The sequence below is a fragment of the Mixophyes fleayi genome, chromosome 6 (genome assembly GCF_038048845.1).
Source record: "Mixophyes fleayi isolate aMixFle1 chromosome 6, aMixFle1.hap1, whole genome shotgun sequence".
Lineage (NCBI taxonomy): Eukaryota > Metazoa > Chordata > Amphibia > Anura > Limnodynastidae > Mixophyes > Mixophyes fleayi.
Genome location: NC_134407.1, coordinates 60,101,300 through 60,126,416, shown reverse-complemented (window position 1 = coordinate 60,126,416; position 25,117 = coordinate 60,101,300). Strand labels below are relative to the sequence as shown.

The window sequence follows — 25,117 nt, the reverse complement described above, 5'->3', positions numbered from 1 at the left end:
GAAGCAGTGGATTTGGTGAGGATGAGTAATTTGGATATGTTTCTGGAAGGTATGGAGAGCCCGTGCATGCATTTACAAAATGGTGCAGCTGGAGGGGAAGATAAGGCTTGAAACGACATTTTGCGCAATGTCTGATAGAAGGAGGTTGCAGAAGTTGTGGTGAGAGAATATATGAGTTTTGGTTGCATCTTGGGTGTATTCTAGAAATGTTCGAAGATGGAAACAACCGGACTGGAAGAGAGACTAGATGTGAAGAGTAAAGCAGAAGGTGGAGTGAAGGTTGACACTAAGATAATGAGCTTTAGAGACTGAGGAAATTGTGGTGGTGTTGGTAGAAAGATTTGATGGGAGGTGGAAATTATGGGAGGATGGAAAATGAGAAGCTCTATTTTGGACATGTTGAGCTTTAGGTAGCGTTGGAACACTTGTGTAGAAATAGCAGAGGCACAGTTGATCAAACAAGATAGTAGAGAAAAGCAGAGGAGAGGAATATGTGTGGTCAGTGTAGAGGAGGTACGGAAGGCCAAATTGGTTCAAAAATAGAAGAGCAAATTGTTTTACTTGGACAGATAGCAGAAGTAGAGGGGAGAATCTGACAACAGTAGAGACACTGATCGAGCAGTTGTATAGGTAGACAGTGGAAAGAGAAAGAACTATGTCATGTAACAAAGAACAGCTTTGAAAGCAGCAGAGAGATCCAGCGTAATGAGCATAGAGAAATGACCCATACAGGGCGTCTGCAGAGAGTCAATAAGGGAGTGAATAGAGAGATAGTCAGCTGTACACATGCCACTCATGTAGTAGGGGAGATAAGTGCCAAAGACTTTGTCCTTGGTATGGGGGATAATGATATGTGAGTGGATTGTGGAAAGGTGAGGGGTAAGCAGGGTCTGTCTTGAGCAGATATTCTGTCAAATGGTGTAAATTTTGAAGTAGGAGGCAAAGTCAAGGTTGTTCTGGGCAGAGAAATTAGTTGGATGTTTCAGGACACAACTCTGGAGGTAGCAGATCAGTGTAGCTATAGGAGAGAGGTTTAGTTTTATAGAAAACGATAGGTGGATCAGGTTGAGAGCATTTTATTGTCCATAGGTGTATGTGGCATTGAGTGCAGGGGAGCTCGGTGGGTCCAGAATCTGAAGGAGCTCAAAATAACTTTGTTTTGGTGAGAATAAAATTATGTAGAAGGTAACTCAGAGCTAACTGCTGCCCCCATGCCACTATAAAATAATTAGTTTGCTCTTTCACACTACTGTTCAATTTCAAAGTGATCATGCTGGAAACTTGGTCAAGATTGTCAAAGTAATAATTTTGTATAAATATTAACTATAACTTAAAAACTTGAATATTCTTTGATTATTTTTATTTAATATAGTAATTTTCATTGTTAATGTTTATTTCCACAAAGTCATTCTACACGGTCACAGCCATTATCGGGCCTGATATTACAGCGTGCACGACCTAAAAACTGGCATGGCGCTCTGTAATAATCAGATCAGTAATTAGATTATTCATGGGGCATATTGGTATATGTGGCTGGAAGATAGCCACTATTGACTTGTGTGTTTTGTGATTGCATTAACAGGCAGCAATGATGCCTGAAGTGAGGGGCCAAATGGAGTGTGACTAAACTAGACACTGATCTTGTTTTTTTGTGCTCAGACTGAGTGGTAGGACTGATCATTGTAAGACCTGCTTAGGCATGACTGATCTGAGCAAGATACAACCAAACTCCAAACAAAAAGTGCCAGATCAAACTGGAGTGATTGGACTCTTGGTAATTGTAAAGATGGTGTTCAGAGTAAATTGTCCTTGGATCTAACTGTTTAAAGAAATGACTACAGCAGCAATCAATCTATATGTTTAAACTAAGAACAATAATTTAAGGAATATACAATGAAAACTTCTTTATGGTGTACTTTATGCTCATACTTCAGTGTGAGTACTTTAAATAGTGTCCATAGGTCTGTAATATAAGCTATAACTATTGCACTACATTGTAACACTGCATATTGGTACACTGAAATCATATCATTGCAGATGCAAGAAGTGAGGGAGTTTTAGTATAGTACATTGTTTGCAGTATACCCTACTACTGCTTCTTATGCATTTTTGTTACACAATCCTCTCACATAACGAAACAATGGTGGAGTTTTCCACTAATTGGGACCAGAAGGTGGAGAGAATGTGTGTGTGTGTGTGTGTGTGTATAATCTAATATATATAAGCCTAGCGGCGTGTGTTAGTTTGTGTGTGTGTAAAAAACTTTTCTCAGAAAGGGCTCATCCAATTGACCTGAAATTTGGTATACTGACATTATTTGACAAAAAAATTATAATAGTGAAGTCAGTTAACTTCCATCATCCCCCCTTCCCCCCGTGGGAGGGGTAGTAAAGGCTAAATTTACCAGTTGAGGGCTCAAACTTTTAACCGTGTGGGTATTTATTTACCAGAGCCTGTGTTTGGTCATGGACAATTGTATGTCGCATTTTCACGAGTACGGAGAAGCAGTGATTTGAAAGTGCAGGTTATGAATACTGCCCTTCAAGGAAGATTGATTGAGCACAGCGATAAGGTGTTTAGCAGAAACGTTGTGTATCGAGAGGTTTTAGAACAGTAAGACGATGGAGATTAAGGATGTGGCGATGAAGATGAAGGAGGAGGTGATGGAGAAGAATGATGAGGTGGTGACATGTGGACAAAACCACGTTAAAAAAGGGCGCTTACGTCGGGAAGTAACGCTCCTCCCCTGAGGAGGCCTGGGCTATGGCCCAAATGCATGACAAGAACCTTTTTAACACCTTAAGTAGCTTGATTTGACTAGAATGCATGAGTATCATGCACGGGTTAACGTGTGTGTGTGTGTGTGTGTGTGTATATATATATATATATATATATATATATATATATATATATATATATATATATATATATATATATATATATATATATATATATATATATATATTCAGTTAATAATGACCGTGGCAGTCTGTTATTTAATAATGTAAGTTTCTCTTGAGTTTGAATAGGAATTTGCATAATTTATCATCAGCTACACGTTAGAAAATCTATGCCATGCACATAACATGTGTCTTTTGCTTCCAGGTGCTGTTTGCTTGTGCAGAGGCGCTGTATGCTCATGGATACAGTACTGAAGCTTGCCGTCTTACCGTGGAACTAGCCCAGGATCTATTGGCTAACCCTCCTGATCTCAAGGTAGAGCAGCCTCCAACAAAGGTGAGGAACAGAGACAGACCTGATATGGAACGCCCTCTAGTGTCAGACTTCATACACTGTTCCACTGTTGGCTTATATGTTTTCTTAACAGCTCAAGACATGGGGTTAGGTATGCTAGGAGGTTTTGGCACTGCACTGCATGTATGTATATTTCACACCTTTGTGCGTCCATGCCAATGAGTTTTGTAAACATTAACTAACTCCTGGTTAATACAAATGATGCCTATGAAGATGTATTCCTAGGGTTGTGTAGAACCGTTTATACATCAAGGAAACTGGATCATATGCAATGATTTATAATGGCTGGGAACTTCTTCATTGAGCGCTGCTTTTATGTAAAGCCACAAAAGCCATGACACCAGAAATAGCATAATGTATACTGTAGAAAAACGTCACACTCCTACTCCATCATTAGTATAAGTAACTTTTATGCCTTTGAGACACCTGGAGATCCACTGTCAATGTGGTTATGTTTTCTTTGTGATAGGCTATTGTTCATCATGAGTAAAAATGTATGAAACCTTCCTAGAGTTTTGATTTTTCAGTGGATTTTTGGTAACCTTTAATTCCCATTGCCTCACTTATCATGAAAGTTCTTGTGACACACTGCTTAGAAGTTGCTGTTATAGCGGATAGGTAAATAGGCCTACACTCTAGTAGGGAATGCATGATGTTTTCAATCAGATAATTGACTCCCAATAATACTGGTTGACTTTTGCCAACGTGTTTCGGTTTCCCAATTTCTGTTAATGCCTTTAGGGGAAAATCATACCTCTTTAGTGCTGTATTCTCTATTATTAAGAATATGGGTTTGTTTGACTGTGTTGGGACAAGTAAATGAGCTGCTATATTTGATATTTTCCACACAGGGTAAAAAGAACAAAGTCTCCACAAGTAAGCAGACATGGATAGCGACCAACACACTGTCCAAAGCGGCTTTTCTCCTGACTGTGCTGAGTGAGCGGCAAGAGTACCATAACCTGGCTTTCTGTATCGGCATGTTCGCCCTGGAACTACAGAGACCCCCGGCCTCCACTAAAGCATTAGAGGTTTGTGTCCATTCATCTGTAATGAAGGGAGTCGTTGTCTGACTTGGCTGTTTCCACCTATCTGATTGGTTATCATTCATGTGTGTAGTAGTATTAATGCAAAAGTATCAGCTTGTCAGTTATACAATGAATAACATTGGCTTTTATTCCAGAGGTTATATAGTGTTCCCAGGTATAATATTTTATTCTTTGTGCTGCACCTCATGGAACATGATTAATCACAGGGAATTTTGGAAAGCATGCCCACCGAATACTTTCTTGTGCTAGTGTAGTCATTGTGAATGTATTTTTTTTTTTTTCAATTCTACAAATAAATATTTGCAATATATTAGCTACTACTAAAGAACCACACCTCCTGCCATCACAATGTGTTGGTCCCAATGTTGCCATATCATGCAACCAACCGATGAGACAGAAACAATAAAAGCAAGTAACCGCATCAAGTGTATATAACCCTATATTCATATAGTATAGAATGAGGTGGTAATAAAGGTATTATCAAAACTAGAGAAGAATTTAAGCTAGGTGATTCTATATTTAAGGATGATCTCGCTGTCAATGAAATTTGATTATATTAAAGTAAAATTAAAATTAGAAATGGAGGGAAATGCATACAAATAATATTTTTTGGCGTGATCAGACCAGTATAATAATAAAAAAAAATGCCATAGAATAAAAAAATGAGGATTAAATATTCTTTATTCATAAATGAGTGATTCCAACAATGATACAGTGATTTTAGTGAAGAATCAAACCAATAGATCGAGAAAAGTGTTTACAATTGATGAAAATAGATAAAAATGTTATAAATTAAGTATCTATGACAAAAGGCTAAAAATACTATACTTGTGATCTATGACTGAAGACTGAAAAATACCAGATAAACTATAAAGATTAAAAATGTGTAAAGTAATTGGTGATATAGGTAAATACTACCAACATTTTAATAGTAATAATATACATATTACACTCCTTTATACAAGACTCTTTATAAGAAACACCCCCTCGGGGGCCACTGTGTTCAGTTTAAAATTTTACTCCCTCTATTTTTTTTCCCTTTGAAACCTATGATCTGGTGAAATGGCTCCGCCACATTATTAACCCCGTTATGCTGCTATAATAATCCAGTTTCACCCAATAACCCTGCAACCCTTAAAAATAAAAGGTTTAATAAAGAGAGGGTTGCAAGATCTAAGGGTATAAGGAGCAACAAATGTAGTTAGATCATAGCAAATCAATGAGCCATATTTATTGGTGTGATACCCACCAGCACCCTAATGATAGCACTCAGACTGAGTGGGTGCTAATTATTAGAGAGCAGCAATTGTACCAGATTGAGGTTATCCTAGGATCACTGAGGGGGTGCTTTAACGGTTATACAATAACTTACCTGAGTTATATAATAGCATACTCACTTACTGATGTGACTGTTACTACACTAATATTGGGTGATAATGATCATCATAGAATAATAATTGTACCAGAGAGGGGTCGTTTTAGGATCACTTAGGGGTGCATCTACTGTATAACATGCTAACATACAATTTTTTGGAAACTCTGATCTAATAGAACTTTATACTATATGCCCAATTTGAAGGGTCACTATATGGGATATGAATATATGTTTAAATGGATGAGGTATGAAACCTATGCACAGTGTTACATTACGGCTGAAGCTTTACTAACTGTTAGCTTGTAGCTACTGTACTGCAAATACAACTGATAGACCATAAAGCTCACTCACGCAGTACATTCATTGCTATATTTTCTCCATATCTGTGAGAAGTAGGTAGACTCATTGGGAATGATCTGCTTTTGAAGGATAGGGTGTCTTTATAGCAGCTGAGAAAATATTGACTCAAATAATAAGCGAAGGCATTATTGTCACACGAATATGTGTTTATTTAATAAATAAATGTAGCAGCAAAGCTATTAGGTCAATCTGCATTTTTTAAATTCTCTTAATATCACATTTTAGTAAATCACGTCACTATCGCACTATTGTTTTTATGTTTATTTCGCTACTCTCCAGGAACCAGGATATACTTATATATTTTAATGAATATCAATAAAAATTGAACGTTTAATCAACTGAACATCCCAGAGTGCCCTGACAAACACATCTTATTTTTTTCCTCTCAATTCAACTGTATGTATTCATGTGTATGGCTGCATCTTTCAGGGTATGGAACATATAGATGCCTCAGTTAGTGAAAATAATTGATAAATCTAGGGGATGATATTAGGAAATTACCTGGTGAGGTTGAATTAATTAACCATTCTTTTTAAAAAAAAAAAATCACTCTGTCATGCTTAAAGAGTAGATTTAAAGAGATACTCCCTTGGCGCAATAAGTATATAAAAAAAGTATCACATGCAGAATAGTGAGAAGTTCTTTAACTCACGTGAGAATAATTGTAGGTCACAGTTCTCTCCTGATTTCAATCCACTACCTCCCCAGGATGCTGGGGGGCATTGTTGATAGATGATCGCAAGGTGCACACAGAGTCCGGTAATAAGCGGTGAATTGGCACATGCGCATATAGGTTAGTCAGGACAACCGGGTATAGCGCGGCTTTCATCAGACGATCCCAGTGAAATAGAAGGAATATGTTGGATCTCTTGGCATTCACTGGAATGTATATGTGTAATACTTTTCTTTTGAATTTAAGGAGTAGATTTGTATAATTGCGACTTTTTCCAGGTCTACAAGCATGATCAATAATGTTACATTTCATCATAGGAATAGAATAGTTTCTTCTATAGAAATGTCTAGCTGCTGGAATATTGTAGAGCAAATCGAAGATCCGACACCCTCTCACGTATTGTCCTGTTAGCCGTACCAACATCAGAAAGGTCAGATGAGCAGTTTAGAAGATAGATGACATAGTCAATAGTACAAGCAATGAGAAAGCTGGAATTGTGAAATCGTGCTGTTGCCTGTAGTGCATCCACTGCATTTAAATAAGCCCAATTTAGTGATCCTCATACGTTGCAACCAGTTGGAATACATCTGTCTGTTTCTGTCTAACGTTCCCTCTGCATCACCCTATTGAAAAAGCAGGAAGCCTTCTTAATGCATCCACTGTAATTTAGACATATGTACTTCTCTCTAGGTAAAGTTGGCATACCAAGAATCTGAGATTGTGTCCCTTTTAAAGAAGATTCCGTTGGACAGCAATGAAATGAACACTATTCGGGGGCGAGCTAAGGATCTGCGAGATGGCACTTTGTGTGATTACCGTCCTGTCCTTCCTCTTATGCTGGCCAGTTTTATTTTTGATGTCTTGTGTACTCCAGGTAACTGTGCTTATAGTTATTTTACAGTTTCATACTTTTTACCAGACTATTTGAACGGGCAAATTCATCAATATCTTGCCCGACCCATAATTGAAACTTTCAAGCACCAACTCCTACTACCTGCAGCCCCTGAGCTACAGTGTAAATGCACTAATGATGGACAAGGTATAGTATATATGGATGCAGTTTTTTTATTATTATTATTTATTTCTTATACATGTATTCTCTTCTAATTTTCTTGCTGATGCAAGTGCAAAAATATGGTGTCTTAACAGCAGTCTCCACAAGAGGGCGTAGCAAAACTACAAAACATGGCTCTGTCTCTGTAGTCCTTCCCCCCACACAGCTTAGGTTTAGCCATATCAGATAAATGTTTTCTAATGGAATGATATGGTGACCAGATTTTTTCCCAATAGTGAAGATTAGTTTTACTTTTGTTTCAAGTACACTTTGAACTATATCTGCCTTTTTCGTTGAATGCTGTCCTTAACAATTGTTAGATGGAACCCACACAATGAATGGATTGCTCATCTGTGACTTGCATTCCTGCCTAGGAAGGTTATTTAATTAACTATTTCATTATTTAGTGATCAAATCTGAAATGTAAATGATCATTCCCACCCCATATGTAGTCTTAATTTCAAGTCTGCTTTCCAATGTGTGCTTGTATAAGGAGGAAAGTGGGAGTTACTCTGCCATCATATGCTGTTTATTTAACAAAGACCAGCCAAAGTCATACCAAAATTTGGGCATTCTAAATGGTTCTTATGACTTGAGCCTAAGGCGTATTGGCTGTGATTACTTATAATACACTTATTAGAGAGTAGAGAGAGATTAAATGACTATTCTGCAATAGTGTTATTTTGACGTTTCCCGGCATACACACACTGTTGTAGTTGGTTGAGCTAATGTACTTAGTATTCAATATATGCTGTTAACTTCATGGTGTATGAAAAGGAAAATATATCCCGTTTAATATTTTTCTATTCAATTTCAACTTGAAATAAGAAGAGGGTTATGGCGGTACATAAAGTGTGTGGGATGGCAGCTGTGTGATTATGTTTTTCTCTCGCAGTGGTATCCCCTACAGGATCCCGTCCTCCAAGCCGTAACCGCAATAACGAGATGCCGGGGGATGAAGAGCTGGGGTTTGAGGCAGCTGTTGCTGCACTAGGTAGGCTTGTTATGTATGCATTCCCTATTCCTTTATTAGCCTATAATGATTTACAATATTGTCTTGTAAGTAAATTATCCAATCCATCTGCTATAATCTTATGTGTGTTTCATCTGAGTTCAGGTGATCCGTGTTTAGAAAGACATTTAATATAAATGGTTTCCTTTTTTGTGTTGCATTTAGTTATATATGTTGTTAGTTGCACCGTTTCTCCATGCTTGATATTTTTTTATGTGGCTTACAGTCTTCTAGGTAGTCTATTAGCGGTCTATTTGCTCAGCATTGCGTCCTAATGCACCATTCTACTAGCTTATGTAGATGAGAATTGCATTACTGCAGATTACATGGAAAATTTGTAAACTTTACCACTGCATCTGACAACCCCCCAAACTTCGTCATGTGGTACCAAGTTACAGACTTCTGCAACAAGTTTCAAGCCAAACTGGATAAAACGTACCTTGGTATTTGTAGAATATTTTTAGATTGTACTTGCCTAGCTCACAACCAGCACTGATCAATGGGTGTGTCGATACTGATCTCCCCTCTCCCAACCTGCATGGTAGCAATGTGATGTCTAGGCCGCATGTCCATGCACTCTACCTGCCTGCTACACTTTGCTATTTTATACTTTATTGACACCTAAGTCCTAGCACTAGTCTAGTCTGCAAACTGCTCAGTCATGGATCACAGCAGAGTATTTACTATTAAAAGGGGGAGGGGAATAATTATTTTTAACCTGATAGCCAATTTAGCTATTCTTTTAAAATATTAATGCTTCCTAAAAATATTAATTCATAAAGTTCCTAAATTCTATTTGAAAACCCATATTATGTGTTTTAATAAAACATATTATTAATTTTGTCGCTCATTCGGGTGGGTGTCATATAGGTGGTTTAGAATGCTTCCTTTTTACACTCTTCTTTTCCCTGTCACATAAGTGTTTCAGGTATAGGATAAGGCTGTCTGCAGAGCTCTCGTGCCAGTGAAACTGTTGTCCCATAAAGTGCTCTGTGTCACTAAGCCAGATAATTAACGCTGTAGCTTTAAATAAAGAAAAGTACATATGTTACGCATTAAAGGTTTTCTTTTTACCACTGTTGTGTGTATATAGAGATTTACCCATCGGTCAAATGATTTATGTAGATTGCAGCCGCAGAGGAGACACTTGGAGGCTAAAAGCCAGTACTATAACAAGACGATAAATATAATTGTGTGTTATTAATTTATCAAGTACATTGTAACTTTTCAATTATATTTAATTTTATACAATATATTTACAAATCAGGGTGGGACAGAGAACACAACTAACTTATTTGGAAAGTGATTGGTATAAACAATTAGCTGTTGGAAGCATTTAGATGGGGATTAGTTATTACCAATGTATATAAAGATACTTTCTAAAACCTTCTCTCTTACCTCACAATAGTTGTGAGCTGCCAAGTCAGATCTCTTCATCTTTAAGCTCTGTTGTACTGTTTATTCGTTTATTCATTTTCATTATTGAGCCTGAAACAGCCCTGAAAATGAGAAACATCTGGCAGGAAATTGATCAGTTATTACTAAGCCGCAGGTTTCAATGCACAGATGACCTTAGGTTTTGCTGGAGGAGAGGGTGATTACAAGGTTTCCATTTGATATGCTGAAATACAAACCATTTATCCATTTCCAGTGTGTTTGACGCTCTCCTTTTTACCATTGCATCACCAAGTGTTTCCATGAATTATGGATTGCTGGAACCAATTAACTCTGTGTCCTTCCTAAAGCCAAGGTTGTATTGAATTTGTGATACGAAATAGGATGCCCAAGGACAGAGATCCAAAAGTGTGTTTAGTAGCCATTACCAAGAAACACTCAGCCACCTAAATGTTAACCACTCGCATTATGTCTGCGTTACCTACAGTAAGTGTGCCCATGCTCTTGGCCTCTAGCGCTGTCATCCTATATCTGGCAGCTTCAAACGCATTCTGTCATATATTTACTGCTTGTGTCCCAATTATATCACTCCTGTGTGTATCCACATAGTGAAACCTGCAGGTTTTAATTTTCTTTCCAACACATCTGCACAGGCATGAAGACGACAGTCAGTGAAGCAGAGCATCCTCTGCTTTGTGAGGGGACAAGAAGAGAGAAAGGCGATTTGGCACTAGCTCTAATGATTACCTACAAAGATGATCAGTCCAAGTTAAAAAAGGTATTTGCAGGAGAACTAAAATATGTTTCATATGTTAAAGTAGAGGATATATAAAGCACTGCTCACATTCCTTTGTGGTAAGATCAGAACGACTTAATCAGCTGTTTCATAGCCCTCTTCTTTCCCAACTGAATGCTTCCATTGGTGAGAAATAGCCTGTCACGTTTGAAAATGAGTTCATATACTCACCTGTTGTTTATTTGTATTGGATGTTTTCCATAGTGGTCATAGTGGTCAGCTGTTAAAATGTGATTCTTAATCATAATAGGAGAGTGATTGGAGTACTGATATGAATACATGGTTTTTAATTAGTTATATTCACTATACTTTAGTTAATTGTTTGGATTCCCTCTTAATGATGCAGTTCTAATCACTGCACTCATAAGCAAACTTTGCACAGATGTTAAACTTTTGTATGTTATTTCCTCACCATTATCCAGATATTGGACAAGCTGTTGGATCGGGAAAGTCAAACTCACAAGCCACAAACGCTGAGCTCCTTCTATTCTTCCAGTAAACCAACGACAGCCAATCAAAAGTCTCCTTCCAAACATGCCTCTCAGTCCACTGCAGCCATACTAGTATCAGGTAGCCCGGCCACTCACCAGCAGCCAGGTGTGACCACTGGAGTCCATGGGGGGATAGCCGAGAACTTTCCAGAGAAGAATGCTCAGGGTAACATACACTTCATTGTTTTTGTACCTTCAACTGTGATGATGTTTGTCTCAAGACTTGCTTCTTCCTAATGGAGGAGCTTGATAGATTTTGGTGGAAAGAAATGAATCAGTGGGGGCACTGATTAATCATTGGCACATTCTCAGAGTATGTGCTGACAAGTGTCTTTTTATGAAGATTTTCTCACCCTGTGTTCCATTTGGAACGAGGAGGAAGAAAACAGTTTACAAATAACAGCAGTCTTAGTGGCTGCAGTTACACTTATGTCTGTGTAAACAACAGGTACACAGAGGATCTATGAAATGTGATGTGAGAAAGTGCTCACATAGTACTCCTAGTACTCATCTGCACCAGTAATTACCCCCTGAGTAATCCATTTTTCCTAGAACGGGTTCTTCGTGGATGGTAATTATTAGGGGTCACTCTACATTATTTTCTGCTAGTCCCATTATTATTTGAGACTTCAATTCTCTTGACTCTCTCTCTCCCCAGACAGCTGTATCTTCCTTTTTTATTTCACAATGCTGCTGTTGCCTCTGCCACCAATGTAATTATTTTTTAATGTAGAGCGACGTCACAAACATTTTTGTGTCTTCGCTTAATGTCTGTGGACAGTCATCTGATTTGTTCCTTTAGTCACTTTATGTACATGTCCTGTTGCTATGACAACACTGTGACACTTTCTTTTTAAAGTTTGTGTTGTTTGGTATTTGTGGCAGGACATTAATTATCTCTGTAACTTTGGTAGGCATTACACTTCATGAAATACCATGACTATGTTGGGGTTCTTACCTATGTTAGCAGAATAACCTCCTGTAATTGAATAAGTCAGTCAGCAGTTTGTCAAATATCTATAGTAACGATCGATCGGAGCACAGAATAAGAGACCACACAAGTGTCTGGTTTCCAAACTGAAAAAACTACTTTTACTGCAGAAATAACTCTTATAATTATACATAACAGTTTTAGGGGTATAGAAGCTTAACAACCAATTACAGGTTTTAGGGGTATAGAAGCTTAACAACCAATTAGAAGACAATAAATTATAAAAACAACAAGCTAATGATACATTATGCGTATTCTGCAATTTGTAATTTTTAAACAAATCTTTCGTATGTTTTTATCTTCTCAGGCATTCTGCCACCAGTCTTAATGTTACTTTTCATAGAACATTCAGCTGTGTGTCCTTGGCTTGTCCAAGTTCTCTGAGAACATCTTATTGTAACATTTTTCAAGGCTTCAATATTTTTCTTTTCTCATTCTGAGTACAATATCTGCTAATTTCTTTGGAAGCTATAATATAATGATTACTTCTATGGATATGTCATTTTCATTTTGCAAACTCTCACAGTCCCCACTTTTAATCATTATTTTACAAAAAATCCTTCCTAACAGGAATGAAGCAAACAGACTAGGGTGATGGTTCTAGCAGCTATGTCCCTATGGGGTAATGCTTGTCATCTTTCCAGGCAGAGGGTATTAACCATTGACACACATGCATCACTGTAGTCTATTCACAACCTTCTAAGGGGGTAGTCAAGTACAATTATTTCAACACATTTTTTTTTAAACTTCTTTCACCCCAGGTAGTGAAAATGTTGTGATCCGAGTTCTGTCTTTCAGGATATCTGTTATTCCTTTAAGGGTTTACAATTCTTTGTTAAATTGAAGCATCATTCCAGAAGCATTTTTCCTCATGCCTTTTCTGCAATCTCACTTTTCTGCATTCACTTTTTCCTGATTTCTTCCTGCCCATGATACATTGATGATTTTTTACTGGGTCATTGTGGTGGATTTACTACTTTTCCCATGTTTCACTAACTATTATACATATTTGAGATGTTTGACTTCTCCATTTCTATGTCAGAGTTTCCACTTAACTATGGGACACCAGTCAATGCAATGTGTGTGCCTTTCAACTGAAATTCATAGCAACCTGTAATGTTTAAAAATATTTTCATAAATCAGAAACATGTGCTTGCTGTATTATTTATACCAGAAACACATGTAAAGGTATACATAAGAATTGTGGACCAATCTGTAATTTTTACCATATGATACGTATTTATTTGCTAGTATCAGATTTTGTTCCTTTACATCTTGAGATAAGTGTATTTTATGCTGTTTAGTGTGCAGCCTTCACATAAGGTGTTACTAATTCCAATGCAGTGCAGCTTGTGCTAAGTGTGCATTATTTTTGAATGCGCTCTATGTTATAAAAATCTTAAAGTCTGTTTTATAATATGGAGATGATTCCCAGACAGTCTTTAACTTATAGAAGCAGACCATTTTACGTTGTACCTTTGGTAAATATGAACTGGTATTTTCCTTTACACATACACATTGTAAGCGTCTTTAGTCTTGTAAAGTTCAAGTCCTAATGTAGGATTTTAAATTTTATTATGGGGAAAATAGAACTTAAAGTCACTCTAACCTGAAAAGTAATCTTGTACTTCGGATATGTGGATGCATATGCTAGAGATAAGTTTATGCCATTTCTGTACAAGCTAAGTGCAAACTTGGCAATATGTGTCCATCTCCACATCTCATTGTCGCTTGTTTTTTGATTAATGTCCCCTAAAAACCTTCACATTTGCAGTGAAACCGGTAATCTCTGTTGCAGATATTCAGGAGAGGTGAGACACTTACCATTTCAGAGGAAGGCTTTTATATAAGCCCACCCACCAAAACAGTTTGGGAAAATAGAGAAAGTGTAAAATAAGACTCTGCATTTTGAAGCATTGCATAGATGGGCTGTGATCTGAGTTACAGTTTAGACTAGGCCTATATAAACTTGGTAGTGTGTGTATTACAGACAGCTCACAGAAATCCAGCGGTGAACCAGCAGGGGAAGCGCAAGTGTACAAACAGGAAGGGAAAGTTCCGAGCCGTCTGGCTCTGGGAAACCGAGGCGGATATAATGGGAGATGTTGGGGTTCACCTGTGCGACAGAAAAAGAAACACACAGGTAACTGGCATTAAACTGTATTGTGTATATATATCAGCCTGCTAAGGTTATATGTATAGGTAGAGAATTTTTCCCCATGTTAATAGAGAAACTGCATCTCCACCCCCAATTAGTAGAGCTGCAGGTCTGTCTGTTTTATACATAACTTTATGTAATATGTATGCAACTTGTCTATTCTACTGCGCTGTATACTTGTTAATGCTTTACACAAAGTCTAGTTATAGAGAATCTCTGTTTAATGTGAGCATCATCAGTATTTTAATTTCCATAACGGTATGATAGTATAGATGTGACCCCCAGCAGCCGGCTATTTCAACTATTAGCCTTTTATTAGAGAGTTCACATTGGTGTGTATTCTTTTGCTAAACAAACAAAAAACACAATCAATACTAAAACTTTTATTTAAACCTGAAGGAATGGCCAGCATTGATAGCAGTGCACCAGAGACCACATCTGACAGTTCCCCAACTCTCAGTCGCCGACCCTTACGTGGAGGTTGGGGAGCCACACCCTGGGGTCGGGGACAGGATAGTGACAGCATCAGCAGCTCCTCCAGTGATTCGCTGGGATCATCGTCCTCTAGTGGCAGCAGAAGGGCTAATGGTGGAGCCAGAGCCAAGACAGTAGAGGTGGGGAGGTAAGTACATTCATCTGGTTTAGCTAAAAAGATGTGATTATTTTGATTGAAATAATGTTTCTGGTAAATGATTTGTTTTTTGTTTTAATTCTTCAGATACAAAGGACGTCGTTTGGAGAGCCATGCTCCCCATGTTCCCAATCAACCGTCAGAAGCAGCGGCCCACTTCTATTTTGAGCTGGCTAAGACTGTTCTGATTAAAGCTGGGGGGAACAGCAGCACTTCCATTTTTACACATCCATCCTCCAGTGGTGGACACCAAGGGCCCCATCGCAACTTGCACCTCTGTGCCTTTGAAATAGGTCTCTATGCCCTCGGCCTACACAATTTTGTGTCTCCAAATTGGCTGTCTAGAACCTACTCTTCACACGTCTCCTGGATAACTGGTGAGAAATTGGTAAAGGGATGAGTTTTGGCATCATTCAGTCTGTGAATTAATAGCTCACTGCAATGCTGGTCAGATACTACTGTTCTAGTTACTTATCCCTCTAGTTTATCAGTCCTGACCTGGTTGTTGCCCAAACCAATCTTAAGTTCTGAAGAATATTTCAATTGATTGGGCCAAAAATGGTAATTTACTGAGTTAATGGTAAGATGAAATCTAAAACTGCTCACAGCATGTATACATATATTTTTACCATTCTTGTTTCTACAGACAACTGATTGCGTTTCAGCAGTAGGCAGTCATAATCTCCAGCTTCTTAGTGAAAACATTGTCAGGAGGGTGCGGGTGTGTGTGTACAGGGGACCTGGAAGATGTAAAAGAGAATGGAACATGCAAAGGAAAGAAGAGAGGAAACTGGATAACTGTAGGACACATAGGGTATAGGAGAGAGGAGGACACACTGGGAGTGCCAGTGAGATGAGAAGATAAAGGGCAGTGATGGAAAGATGGATGTTAAGGGAAGAAGTAGATAAGAGGACCATGCAGGATAGGGATGGGAAAGAGATGATCACTAAGGACAGGGGGGAGAGCTAAAAGGAGGAGGACAGCAGAGGAAGGAAGAAAAAGTTTATGTGGGGAAAAATTGGAGGTAGAAGGACATGCAGGGAAGAGGAGGACACCATGAAGAGCTTGGTGAGGATGAGATTAGTTACATACATGTAATGATAAGGAAAGTGAAAGATTGTGTGGTTTGACGGCTACACATATAGTTTGTAGAAATTGTAATTGTAGGGATGGAGAGTTTACCAAGAGAGAGAAGTCAGCACTTTTGGAAGAAAAAAATAAATAATTTAAGCGTATTATACAAACCTCTTAGGTGTGGGCGTGTCCCGACACATACCAATAATACATATGTAGCAGCTGCACCCAGCCCAGCATCAACTGTCACTGATCGATCAACACATTTACCCTGTAATGCTTAACATGTATCAGTAATGCCAGACACGTTAACCAAACATGTCCAGGATGAACTTGGAATCCTAACCACATTTATCCGGCTGTGCCCAGCATGCACTTGCAGTGCCTGGCACATACACCCACCTGTGCCAAATAGGTACATTTAAATGGGCGACACATTTACTCGCCTGTACCCAGGAGGTATTGATAGGGCCCCAACACATCTGCAGCTCCCAGCAATTGTGACAGCACTAAAGGAGTAACTATTGAAAAGGCAGTTGCTGCTGTTGGCTGTGGGCACTCAAACCAGTCCTGGAGAGAATCACTATTCTCCCTGCTTCCGAGCTACACAGTGACTTCCAACTCTCGATAACTGGCATGACCTCTGCACACTCATATCAACCGTGCCCCCAGCTTTACAGTCTATGAGTATTTACATCTTGTGTGGGCCAGAAATTGACGTAGGACATTGATGCAAGTGTCACAGCAATACTGTATCCTCCGTCCCAAGTGTGCTGTGGTTACCAGGATGTGTTTTCTTGTCAACTGCGTGACTAATTTGTCCAGTCTTGGTAATGTTTGAATTTTGGTACCAAATCTAGGGCTTTTTTTTTGGATTTAAAGGAGAGTACCTCCATTATATATTTTTTTCAATAGGCAGGGATATTGCAATGAAATTATATCTATTAGTTTGGTAAGCTTGCCAGTTGTATTCATTGTTAATAGTTTTCCCCTCTAATTCGCTGGCTGATGTGTATCAATGAATGCAATACATTTCTGCCATCATTTAGCAGCTCCTTGATTGGCTGTAACTAGTCGGTATGCATTTTAAAAACAGTTTTGTGTGTAAGCTGTTTTACTTATGAACCTAATTTTGGATTCCAGGGCAGGCGATGGAAATTGGCAGTGCAGCACTAAACATTCTCGTGGAGTGCTGGGATGGGCATCTGACTCCACCAGAAGTGGCCTCTTTGGCAGACAGAGCTTCCAGGGCTAGAGATTCTAACATGGTCCGAGCAGCGGCTGAACTGGCGCTGAGCTGCCTCCCTCATGCTCACGCTCTGAACCCTAACGAGATCCAGCGAGCTCTGGTACAGTGCAAAGAACAGGTATGTGGTTGTACCATGTGTCTGATGTACAGTGGGCATTAAGTACCAGAATGTTGTAATAGATTAGGGTCCTCTAGCACAACACAACACTTATTTTAGATTTTTACCTACACAATAGTGCCAACTCTGTAGTAATATGTTTATTTGACGCCTACAACTGTGTATATTCATTTGTCTGTATGTCCCACTTATGTAAAATCTAAAAGTATTTCTCTTTGGAACAATTATACAAATATATGGGTGTAATGAATTGAGTCGTGAACACACACACACACACACAATGTGTTTTTTGTAAGCTCTATTTTAGAACAATACAGGCTAAATGTTATTTTTCTTTTTCGTCCCTAGGACAACCTGATGCTGGAGAAAGCTTGTATGGCGGTGGAGGATGCTGCTAAAGGAGGAGGTGTTTATCCCGAGGTCTTGTTTGAAGTAGCTCATCAGTGGTACTGGCTCTACGAGCAGATGGTGGGAGGAACGCCGGCACAGAGAGAAGGCGCTACCGGCTGCAGTGCGGGAGGAGCACGGTCAATTGTAGAGGCTGTGCGTGGACTTGCAGACAGCAGGATAATCCCAGATACTTCCACTGTGACTGTGGCAGCAGCAGTGACTGCTGCAACCGTGGTCCCGGTGATCTCAGTCGGGTCAACGATTTACCAGCAGCATACTGCAATGGCACACGCTCACACCCAGGGACTACACCCGTATACCACTCTGCAAACGCATATACCTACAGTTTGTAATCCACAGTACATTGGAATCCCCCGCCAGCAAATCCCACAACCAACCGTCTTCCCAGTTCCCGGAACATTGTACACACAGGTAAACAAAGCTGGGGATGATGACTGTCTGAATCTGTGACATACAATGACAGGATGGGAATGAAACTGTATCTAATGCTAGACCCAAGCTAGAAGTATTATAAACTAATTCTATGCTCATTGATAGTTGAAACATAGGGAAGCAAAACTCCACAGGCCAATTTAAAACTTAAATAATTTATTTCTATCAGGTCATTATTAGGGACAAAACCACAAGTTATTAGATGTAGAGGTATTTTTTTAAATTCTCCAAATCCTTTTAATTGCATGACAGGCATAAAAATAAATGTTTTAATGGGTTAAATTCTTTATTTCCTGGAATCCAGCTTATTTTGCAGCAGTTTTTTTCTATATACTGCTGATATACAGAAATATTCATCTGGTCACAGATAGGCGGAACCTGCTGTACGTAGTAACAAAATCACATTCCAATTTAATTGTGTGCTTGGGTGGTTAAATTGGACAGATCATTCATTCAGAATAAAACACAGACACATTCAGATCTGCTGAATGGATTTCTGGACATAACCGATAATGGATTAATTATGTATATTTGTTACTATGCATTTGTGTCCAGCATTAAACTACATTTTTATATAAGACTGATGCTCCAAAATGTTTTTATTTTTTTTTTTTTTTTTTGCAGGGCGTCCACCCAGCTTTCATTGGAGCCCAGTATCCTTACACAGTCACAACCCCGTCTATAGCAGCTACAGCCGTGTCCTTCCCAGGGGCCCCAGTTCCTTCAATGACCCAGATTGCTGTCCACCCATACCATGCAGAGGCAGGACTGTCACTGTCTTCTAATGTAGCAAGTGAGTAATCCCCAGTATACACACTGCACTGTACTGATATTCCTATTTCTCTGTCCAATGAACCATAACAGTATATACTTGGCATGTGTACAAATAAGAATGGGTAATGTTTTTGCAATGCATGTACCACTAGGTGGTGTTATAATCCCTTGTTTCAAAGAAATCAAGCGGAAAGGATATGTTGCTGTAGAAACAACTGATCCACATCAGATACCAGGGCAAAAGAAAGTTATGGATTGCTAGGAGGGAGCATTTAATCCATGTTTCACACACACATTGCCATGACGCAATAATTCCCACTTTAATAGTAGATGATAAAACATTTTATCTTGCAAAGTACATTGTAATTCAACCTATCACCATGTATAATTTACTTGATCAATGTAAATTACCAGGTTTATTCTAGAAATTGAGATCTTCAGTGGATTTCCATTATTGTGTCTCTAATTTGATGGCAGGCAAATACAACTGAAGGGGGAGGTTTAGTTTAGCTATTTTGTCTTGCATCATTGGGTTTTGGTGTGGTATGCTTGCAGACCCCTTGGGTTAGAGCACCTGTGGTTCTTGTGAGGGTTATATGGATGGGGGAATAGGTTTAACAATGACCTCCTTGCAGTCTCTCCCTTTTTCATGGTTCCAGTAGGGAGCGTTCACACAGGAACAACGTTTCCAGCTATACCAGGTTCCACCCTGACAACACTAACTACCCAGCCCGCATCGCTAGTCACAGGTGGTTTCCCTGTGGAGGATGAACAGCACAGTCAGCCTGTAAGCCCACAAGCTTTGCACTACCTCCACTCAGCTTATCGAGTTGGTAAGTAAACTGTGCAGAGTTGTTACAGTCACACAATGCATTCACCCTTTATTACATCTAGTACTTGCTTTCAATAGTAACATTTGTATAACCTCAATTTATTTGCAGCACAGAAGCTGCAGGATATAAATGTGTAAGTTATCAATAAATCTAAACACCAATATAAACTGAGATAAAAAGAAAATGTATCTGAAAGCATCTAGCATTATATTTGACTAAAAGACAAAATATTGTATTATGTTGTTGTATTTAACATAATTAGCTCTATGAGATGTACTAGGACATGACATCCAGTGTGCACAGAGAAATTGCTCTCATCTGAAACAAAGCTTCAATCCTGCCACATTCTGTGTTTGTGAATGTTCTAATAGCAACTTTATTATAAGAAATTGTGTTCTAGATTTAGCTTTAGCTTGTTGCCCTCCCACCCACTACTGCAGTTATACTGCAGGCATAATTCTTTATAAACTGCAATCTCACGCACCGACCATCTGTATGTCCAGACCCCCCGCTGTCAATGACTCAGAACATTGGTGCACAATCCTTTACATTCACTTTTCCTTACTGATAGCATAACCTGCAATGAGTCATCTACACAGAATGATCATTTTATATAGTTTTCTTTTTATAACAAGTTTCTTATTAGTAGAGGCTGGATTTTACCTGCAGTCTTATTTGTTACATTATTGGTATTAGAAACAGTTGGGTGGTGGTGGGGAAAATATAGTGGTATTCCATAACACCGCTTCTCCTACTGATCTCACATTCCATTAACTTCACTATTTTCCGTACCACCACATCTATATTTCCACTTTGACCACAGATTATAAATGTATAATTGTACTCCTTAAGATCAGGTTATATTACTTTTATTTTTCTGTGTAGCTGTGTGTTAGTGAAGATGCACATCACATACAGCCCACTGTGGCCTATTGCTGTCGCTGATATACCTGTAATTCTGAATTATGTTATGTCAGAGCTGTCTATATGGGTCATATATGCCACGTGTTCTGTTCAAAATGTATTGGGGATTATTTTCTAACAAAGTGTAAATACCCAGAAACCCAGAGGAACCAATCAGACATTTCATGTATTTTTCTAACTCTCACTCTGCACTTAATTTGGCCCCAACTTTAACTTTTATGTTAGATAATTACATGCAACACAGAAACAGGAATTTAATGAAAGGTTGATGAAAAAAGACAAATAGCCTGCAGCAAGTTGCTTACTGCTGCAGGGTTATCACAAAACACAGATCTGATCTAATAGCAAGATATAAATCACTAGTGTACTAGATTAATCAAAGCTAATTGTTCATTGGTTGCTATAGATTGCTGCTAATTTGTAATTTGTTAGTAGTCAATCCCAATTGTTCGTTAATACAAGCAAGTATTGTAAAATGTTCTGTGGCCTTTAGGGACACAATTGTATTCAGGTGCATGCACTTATGTTCTTTCCATCTTGTCCTTCTTGTTTCATTGTTTATGTAACCACTAAATACCAATTGAAACGTGTCTCATGTCCTCAGGGATGCTGGCTTTAGAGATGCTGGGTCGCAGAGCCCACAATGACCACCCCAACAACTTCTCTAGAAGCCCCCCATATACAGAGGATGTCAAGTGGCTGCTAAGTTTAGCTGCCAAGTTAGGTAAGGCTGTGATCTAATAATGCATTGGCAGTTGGACCTGGAGAATATTTAACTGTCGTCTTGTCTGCAGCCGAAATATTTAATCTTGTGCTGAATACAATGAATGTCAAGCTTCTGATTTCAAAATGCCTTTTGCTGTAATGAGACTAAGTTTATGCATCCTCTGCTAAGTGACCTTTTCAGAGAACGGCTGTGGCTGATAGCTGGTGGCTTGCTTCATGGGAATTAAATGACTTTAGGATGTTGCCTTAGTCTTTCATAGTACAAGTGAAAACTAATCAGACTCCCAGGGGTAAATGTATGAACCTCCAATTATTTTCAACTTGCTGGAAATCGGCGACTTTGCAGGTAAAATTTAAAGCGGCGATGGCTTGTAAAGGCAAACTTGCCTTTACAAGCCATCGCCGCTTTAAATTTTACCTGCAAAGTCGCCGATTTCCAGCAAGTTGAAAAAAAATCGGAGGTTCATACATTTACCCCCTAATGTCCTGGTTATTTGACATAATTTTAAGTTTGTCTGTTGTGATACAGAGACCATATTATATATTTCGTTTTATTCACATTTTACATAGGTGTGAATTATGTGCATCAGTTCTGTGTCGGAGCAGCCAAAGGTGTGTTGAGCCCATTTGTACTGCAGGAGATCATTATGGAGGCACTTCAGCGGCTCAACCCAGCCCACATCCATAACCACCTGCGCACCCCTGCCTTTCATCAGCTGGTGCAGCGCTGTCAACAGTCCTACATGCAGGTAACCTTGTAGTAGAGCTTTTCCTGCTATATTGACCGTCTAACAAAGTCACATTATTATTCAGTGTTCAGTAAAATAAGTCCATTTTTTAAAATCTTCCCTTCCTCCAACATGCAGAGCCATGGGAGATCCCTCTCTGGATCCTTGCCACGCCAGCAGCCCCTCTCTCTGTATACTTTAGACATAAAAGCCTAGAAAATGTTGAATCTGGAGCTTGAGATAGACTGTAGAAGTATTCTGATCACTCCAGTGATCTCTACAGGTTGGGGAGTAAAAACTACAATTTGCCTGGAGAACTCCAATAAGGGGAAGCAACATTCTATAATGTTCACAATATTGTGTCATGTGGGGAAATGTATGCACTTCCTTTTTGTAATCTGGATATTTTCAGGTCACCTCAGAAAAGTAATAAGGCAAGAGACTCGCTTGTTTTTGCCCAAGCCTGATGTATTTCCAGAAAGATAAAAAGATGCTAAAGCCAACTTTCAATTAGTACCTGTCTGTCTATCCCAGTAGCTGGTAATACCAAACGGTGGCCTGCCTCTATCTTGCTCATTGAGTCTCATAAGTTGCAAAGAAGCCCTGTCACCCCAAAGGGTTTTATGTACTTAAAGTACTTGATGTAAAATTACTTTATATATAGTCATCACGGTGCTAATGGGAAACTGGGATTTTTGACTCCAGCGCCATGCCCCACGCTACAAGCCTTTGGACTCAGTAGAGAGTGGTGAAATGCAGGAGGTGGCACTGGAGAGTCACAGTTCTACCCTGTACTGACTCCCAAATGCTAATCACTTCTCATTCACAGTCCCGCAGAGTGTCTAAAGGGGTTGGGTACCTTATACTGATGATGGAAACGCTGACATTGGATACCCCAACACGATGAGACCGAAAGTGTAATTCCCAACAGAGTGCTAATAGTGACAGGTTCAAAAAGAGACGTCAAACAATTGCTATGAATGAAGATCCCGGCAGCGTACAATGACTTTAATTTGAAGGGCCACCGTATGATTCGTGCTGTTAAGCTGCTAATTTAAGGAGACGCTGGCTGTACAATGTTCTAGGCTTTGTAAAGAACATTGTACAGCCAGCGCCTCCTTAAATTAGCAGCTTAACAGCACGAATCATAGTGTGGCCCTTCAATGTGACGCCATTGTAGGCTGCCGGGATCTTCATTCGTCACAATTGTTTGACGTGTCTTTTTATTAGCACTCTGTCGGGAATTACACCTTCAGTCTCATCATGTCGGGGTATCCGATGTCGGCATTTCCGTCATCGGTGTAATGACTACCACTGGTCTGGAGGTAGGTAGATATGTATGTTTTATGTAACGCCAGCAGATTACACAGCACTCTACAAAATTGCAAGTTACAGACAAGGGAAAAAGCTTTGTGTAGCATACAACAGTGTTCATAGCTTTTTATTCTTTATCCTATCTTATCTTATGGATCTGGGGTAAAAGACAATAAATACTTGTTACTGCTTATGTACTAAGTGTGCAAGTCAGGGTTATGCATGTTTTTATATATTAAGTGCAACTTGTTTTTAACCTAGAAGACAGAGACTAGTTTGAGATAAAATTAATGGTTAAATGTGCAGTGTTTTCCAGTACATATCTAAATCTGGCACTGTAATTTAAGCATTTGGTCTTAGATTGTTTTTATTCCTGTTTTTAACAGATGTTTGTGTTCTTTAGTAAATGATTACAGATGTATACTCCCCATGCATCTTCCTGTCTGAGAATGATGCACTTGATTGATAAGTGCACTGTTTAATGGGAAAACAGGGGGTTGGATAAATCGCAATCGCCAGGTCATCTTTGTTCTTTCAGAAAAAAAAAAAATGTGCACCCCTGTGACAGGTTGTGCATGGCATCCCCATATCCAGTGCACCCACCTGGGCACATAAGACCCACTCGCAGCATTTAGCTCTGCTTAGTAATAGTGGTCACCAAGCCTGAACAATGTGTATGGATAAGATGAAGGCTGTGACTCCATTCTAATGGATCCTGGCAGGCGCAGTGGAAGGGGAGAATATTCAGTAAGTGCCCAGACTGCTCTGCAAACATGTAGCTTGTGGATACATTTGCCTGGAACATTGAACCTTAAACATTGGTCCTACAACAGAGATTGTTGTGTGATTTGGGAAACTGGTTACATTTAATTAAGAATGCCAGTCTAATATTTGGAACCAATGCAACATAATTTGCGAGTCATGTTTAAAAAAAATAAAAATAAAAAGCCCTATGTACATGTTGGCACAGGTATGTCTGTACAAAATACACCCATCGTATATGCCACTATACTAAATATCAAGACCTTGTCCGGATATTATTTGTCTGAGTAGAGTTTGTATGTTCTCATGTTTGGTAGCTTTCCTCCCAATCCAAAGACATACTGGTAGAATAATTGGCTCTCGTGTATGTATATCTTCTGTATGGCTGTGGTAGATAATATAGATTGTATGCTTCACTGGGATAGAGACTGATGTGCATAACTTAATTTTAATAGCCAAAAAAAAGGATAATTTTAACCATTTTCCCTAGTATGCATACAATAACATACATGTGCCTATAGAGAAAATAAT

General features: G+C 38.9%; 1 protein-coding gene across 3 annotated transcripts in view; it reads left to right on the top strand.

The window, feature by feature from the left end:
* Positions 1 to 25,117, top strand: part of ZSWIM8 (zinc finger SWIM-type containing 8) — a 61,868-nt gene that overhangs the window by 34,496 nt on the left and 2,255 nt on the right. Inside the window, exons 11-25 of one of the 3 annotated variants that reach the window (XM_075216684.1) lie at positions 3,106 to 3,237; positions 4,107 to 4,286; positions 7,403 to 7,586; positions 8,662 to 8,760; positions 10,827 to 10,951; positions 11,392 to 11,626; positions 14,442 to 14,594; positions 15,009 to 15,231; positions 15,328 to 15,617; positions 17,459 to 17,682; positions 18,031 to 18,504; positions 19,150 to 19,318; positions 19,962 to 20,132; positions 21,661 to 21,780; positions 22,353 to 22,531. In XM_075216684.1, the coding sequence (XP_075072785.1) occupies positions 3,106 to 3,237; positions 4,107 to 4,286; positions 7,403 to 7,586; positions 8,662 to 8,760; positions 10,827 to 10,951; positions 11,392 to 11,626; positions 14,442 to 14,594; positions 15,009 to 15,231; positions 15,328 to 15,617; positions 17,459 to 17,682; positions 18,031 to 18,504; positions 19,150 to 19,318; positions 19,962 to 20,132; positions 21,661 to 21,780; positions 22,353 to 22,531 (2,958 nt within the window). Of the gene's footprint in view, positions 1 to 3,105; positions 3,238 to 4,106; positions 4,287 to 7,402; positions 7,587 to 8,661; positions 8,761 to 10,826; positions 10,952 to 11,391; positions 11,627 to 14,441; positions 14,595 to 15,008; positions 15,232 to 15,327; positions 15,618 to 17,458; positions 17,683 to 18,030; positions 18,505 to 19,149; positions 19,319 to 19,934; positions 20,133 to 21,660; positions 21,781 to 22,352; positions 22,532 to 25,117 lie in introns of all 3 variants that reach the window. The other 2 variants (XM_075216683.1, XM_075216682.1) reach the window with 2 other exon arrangements.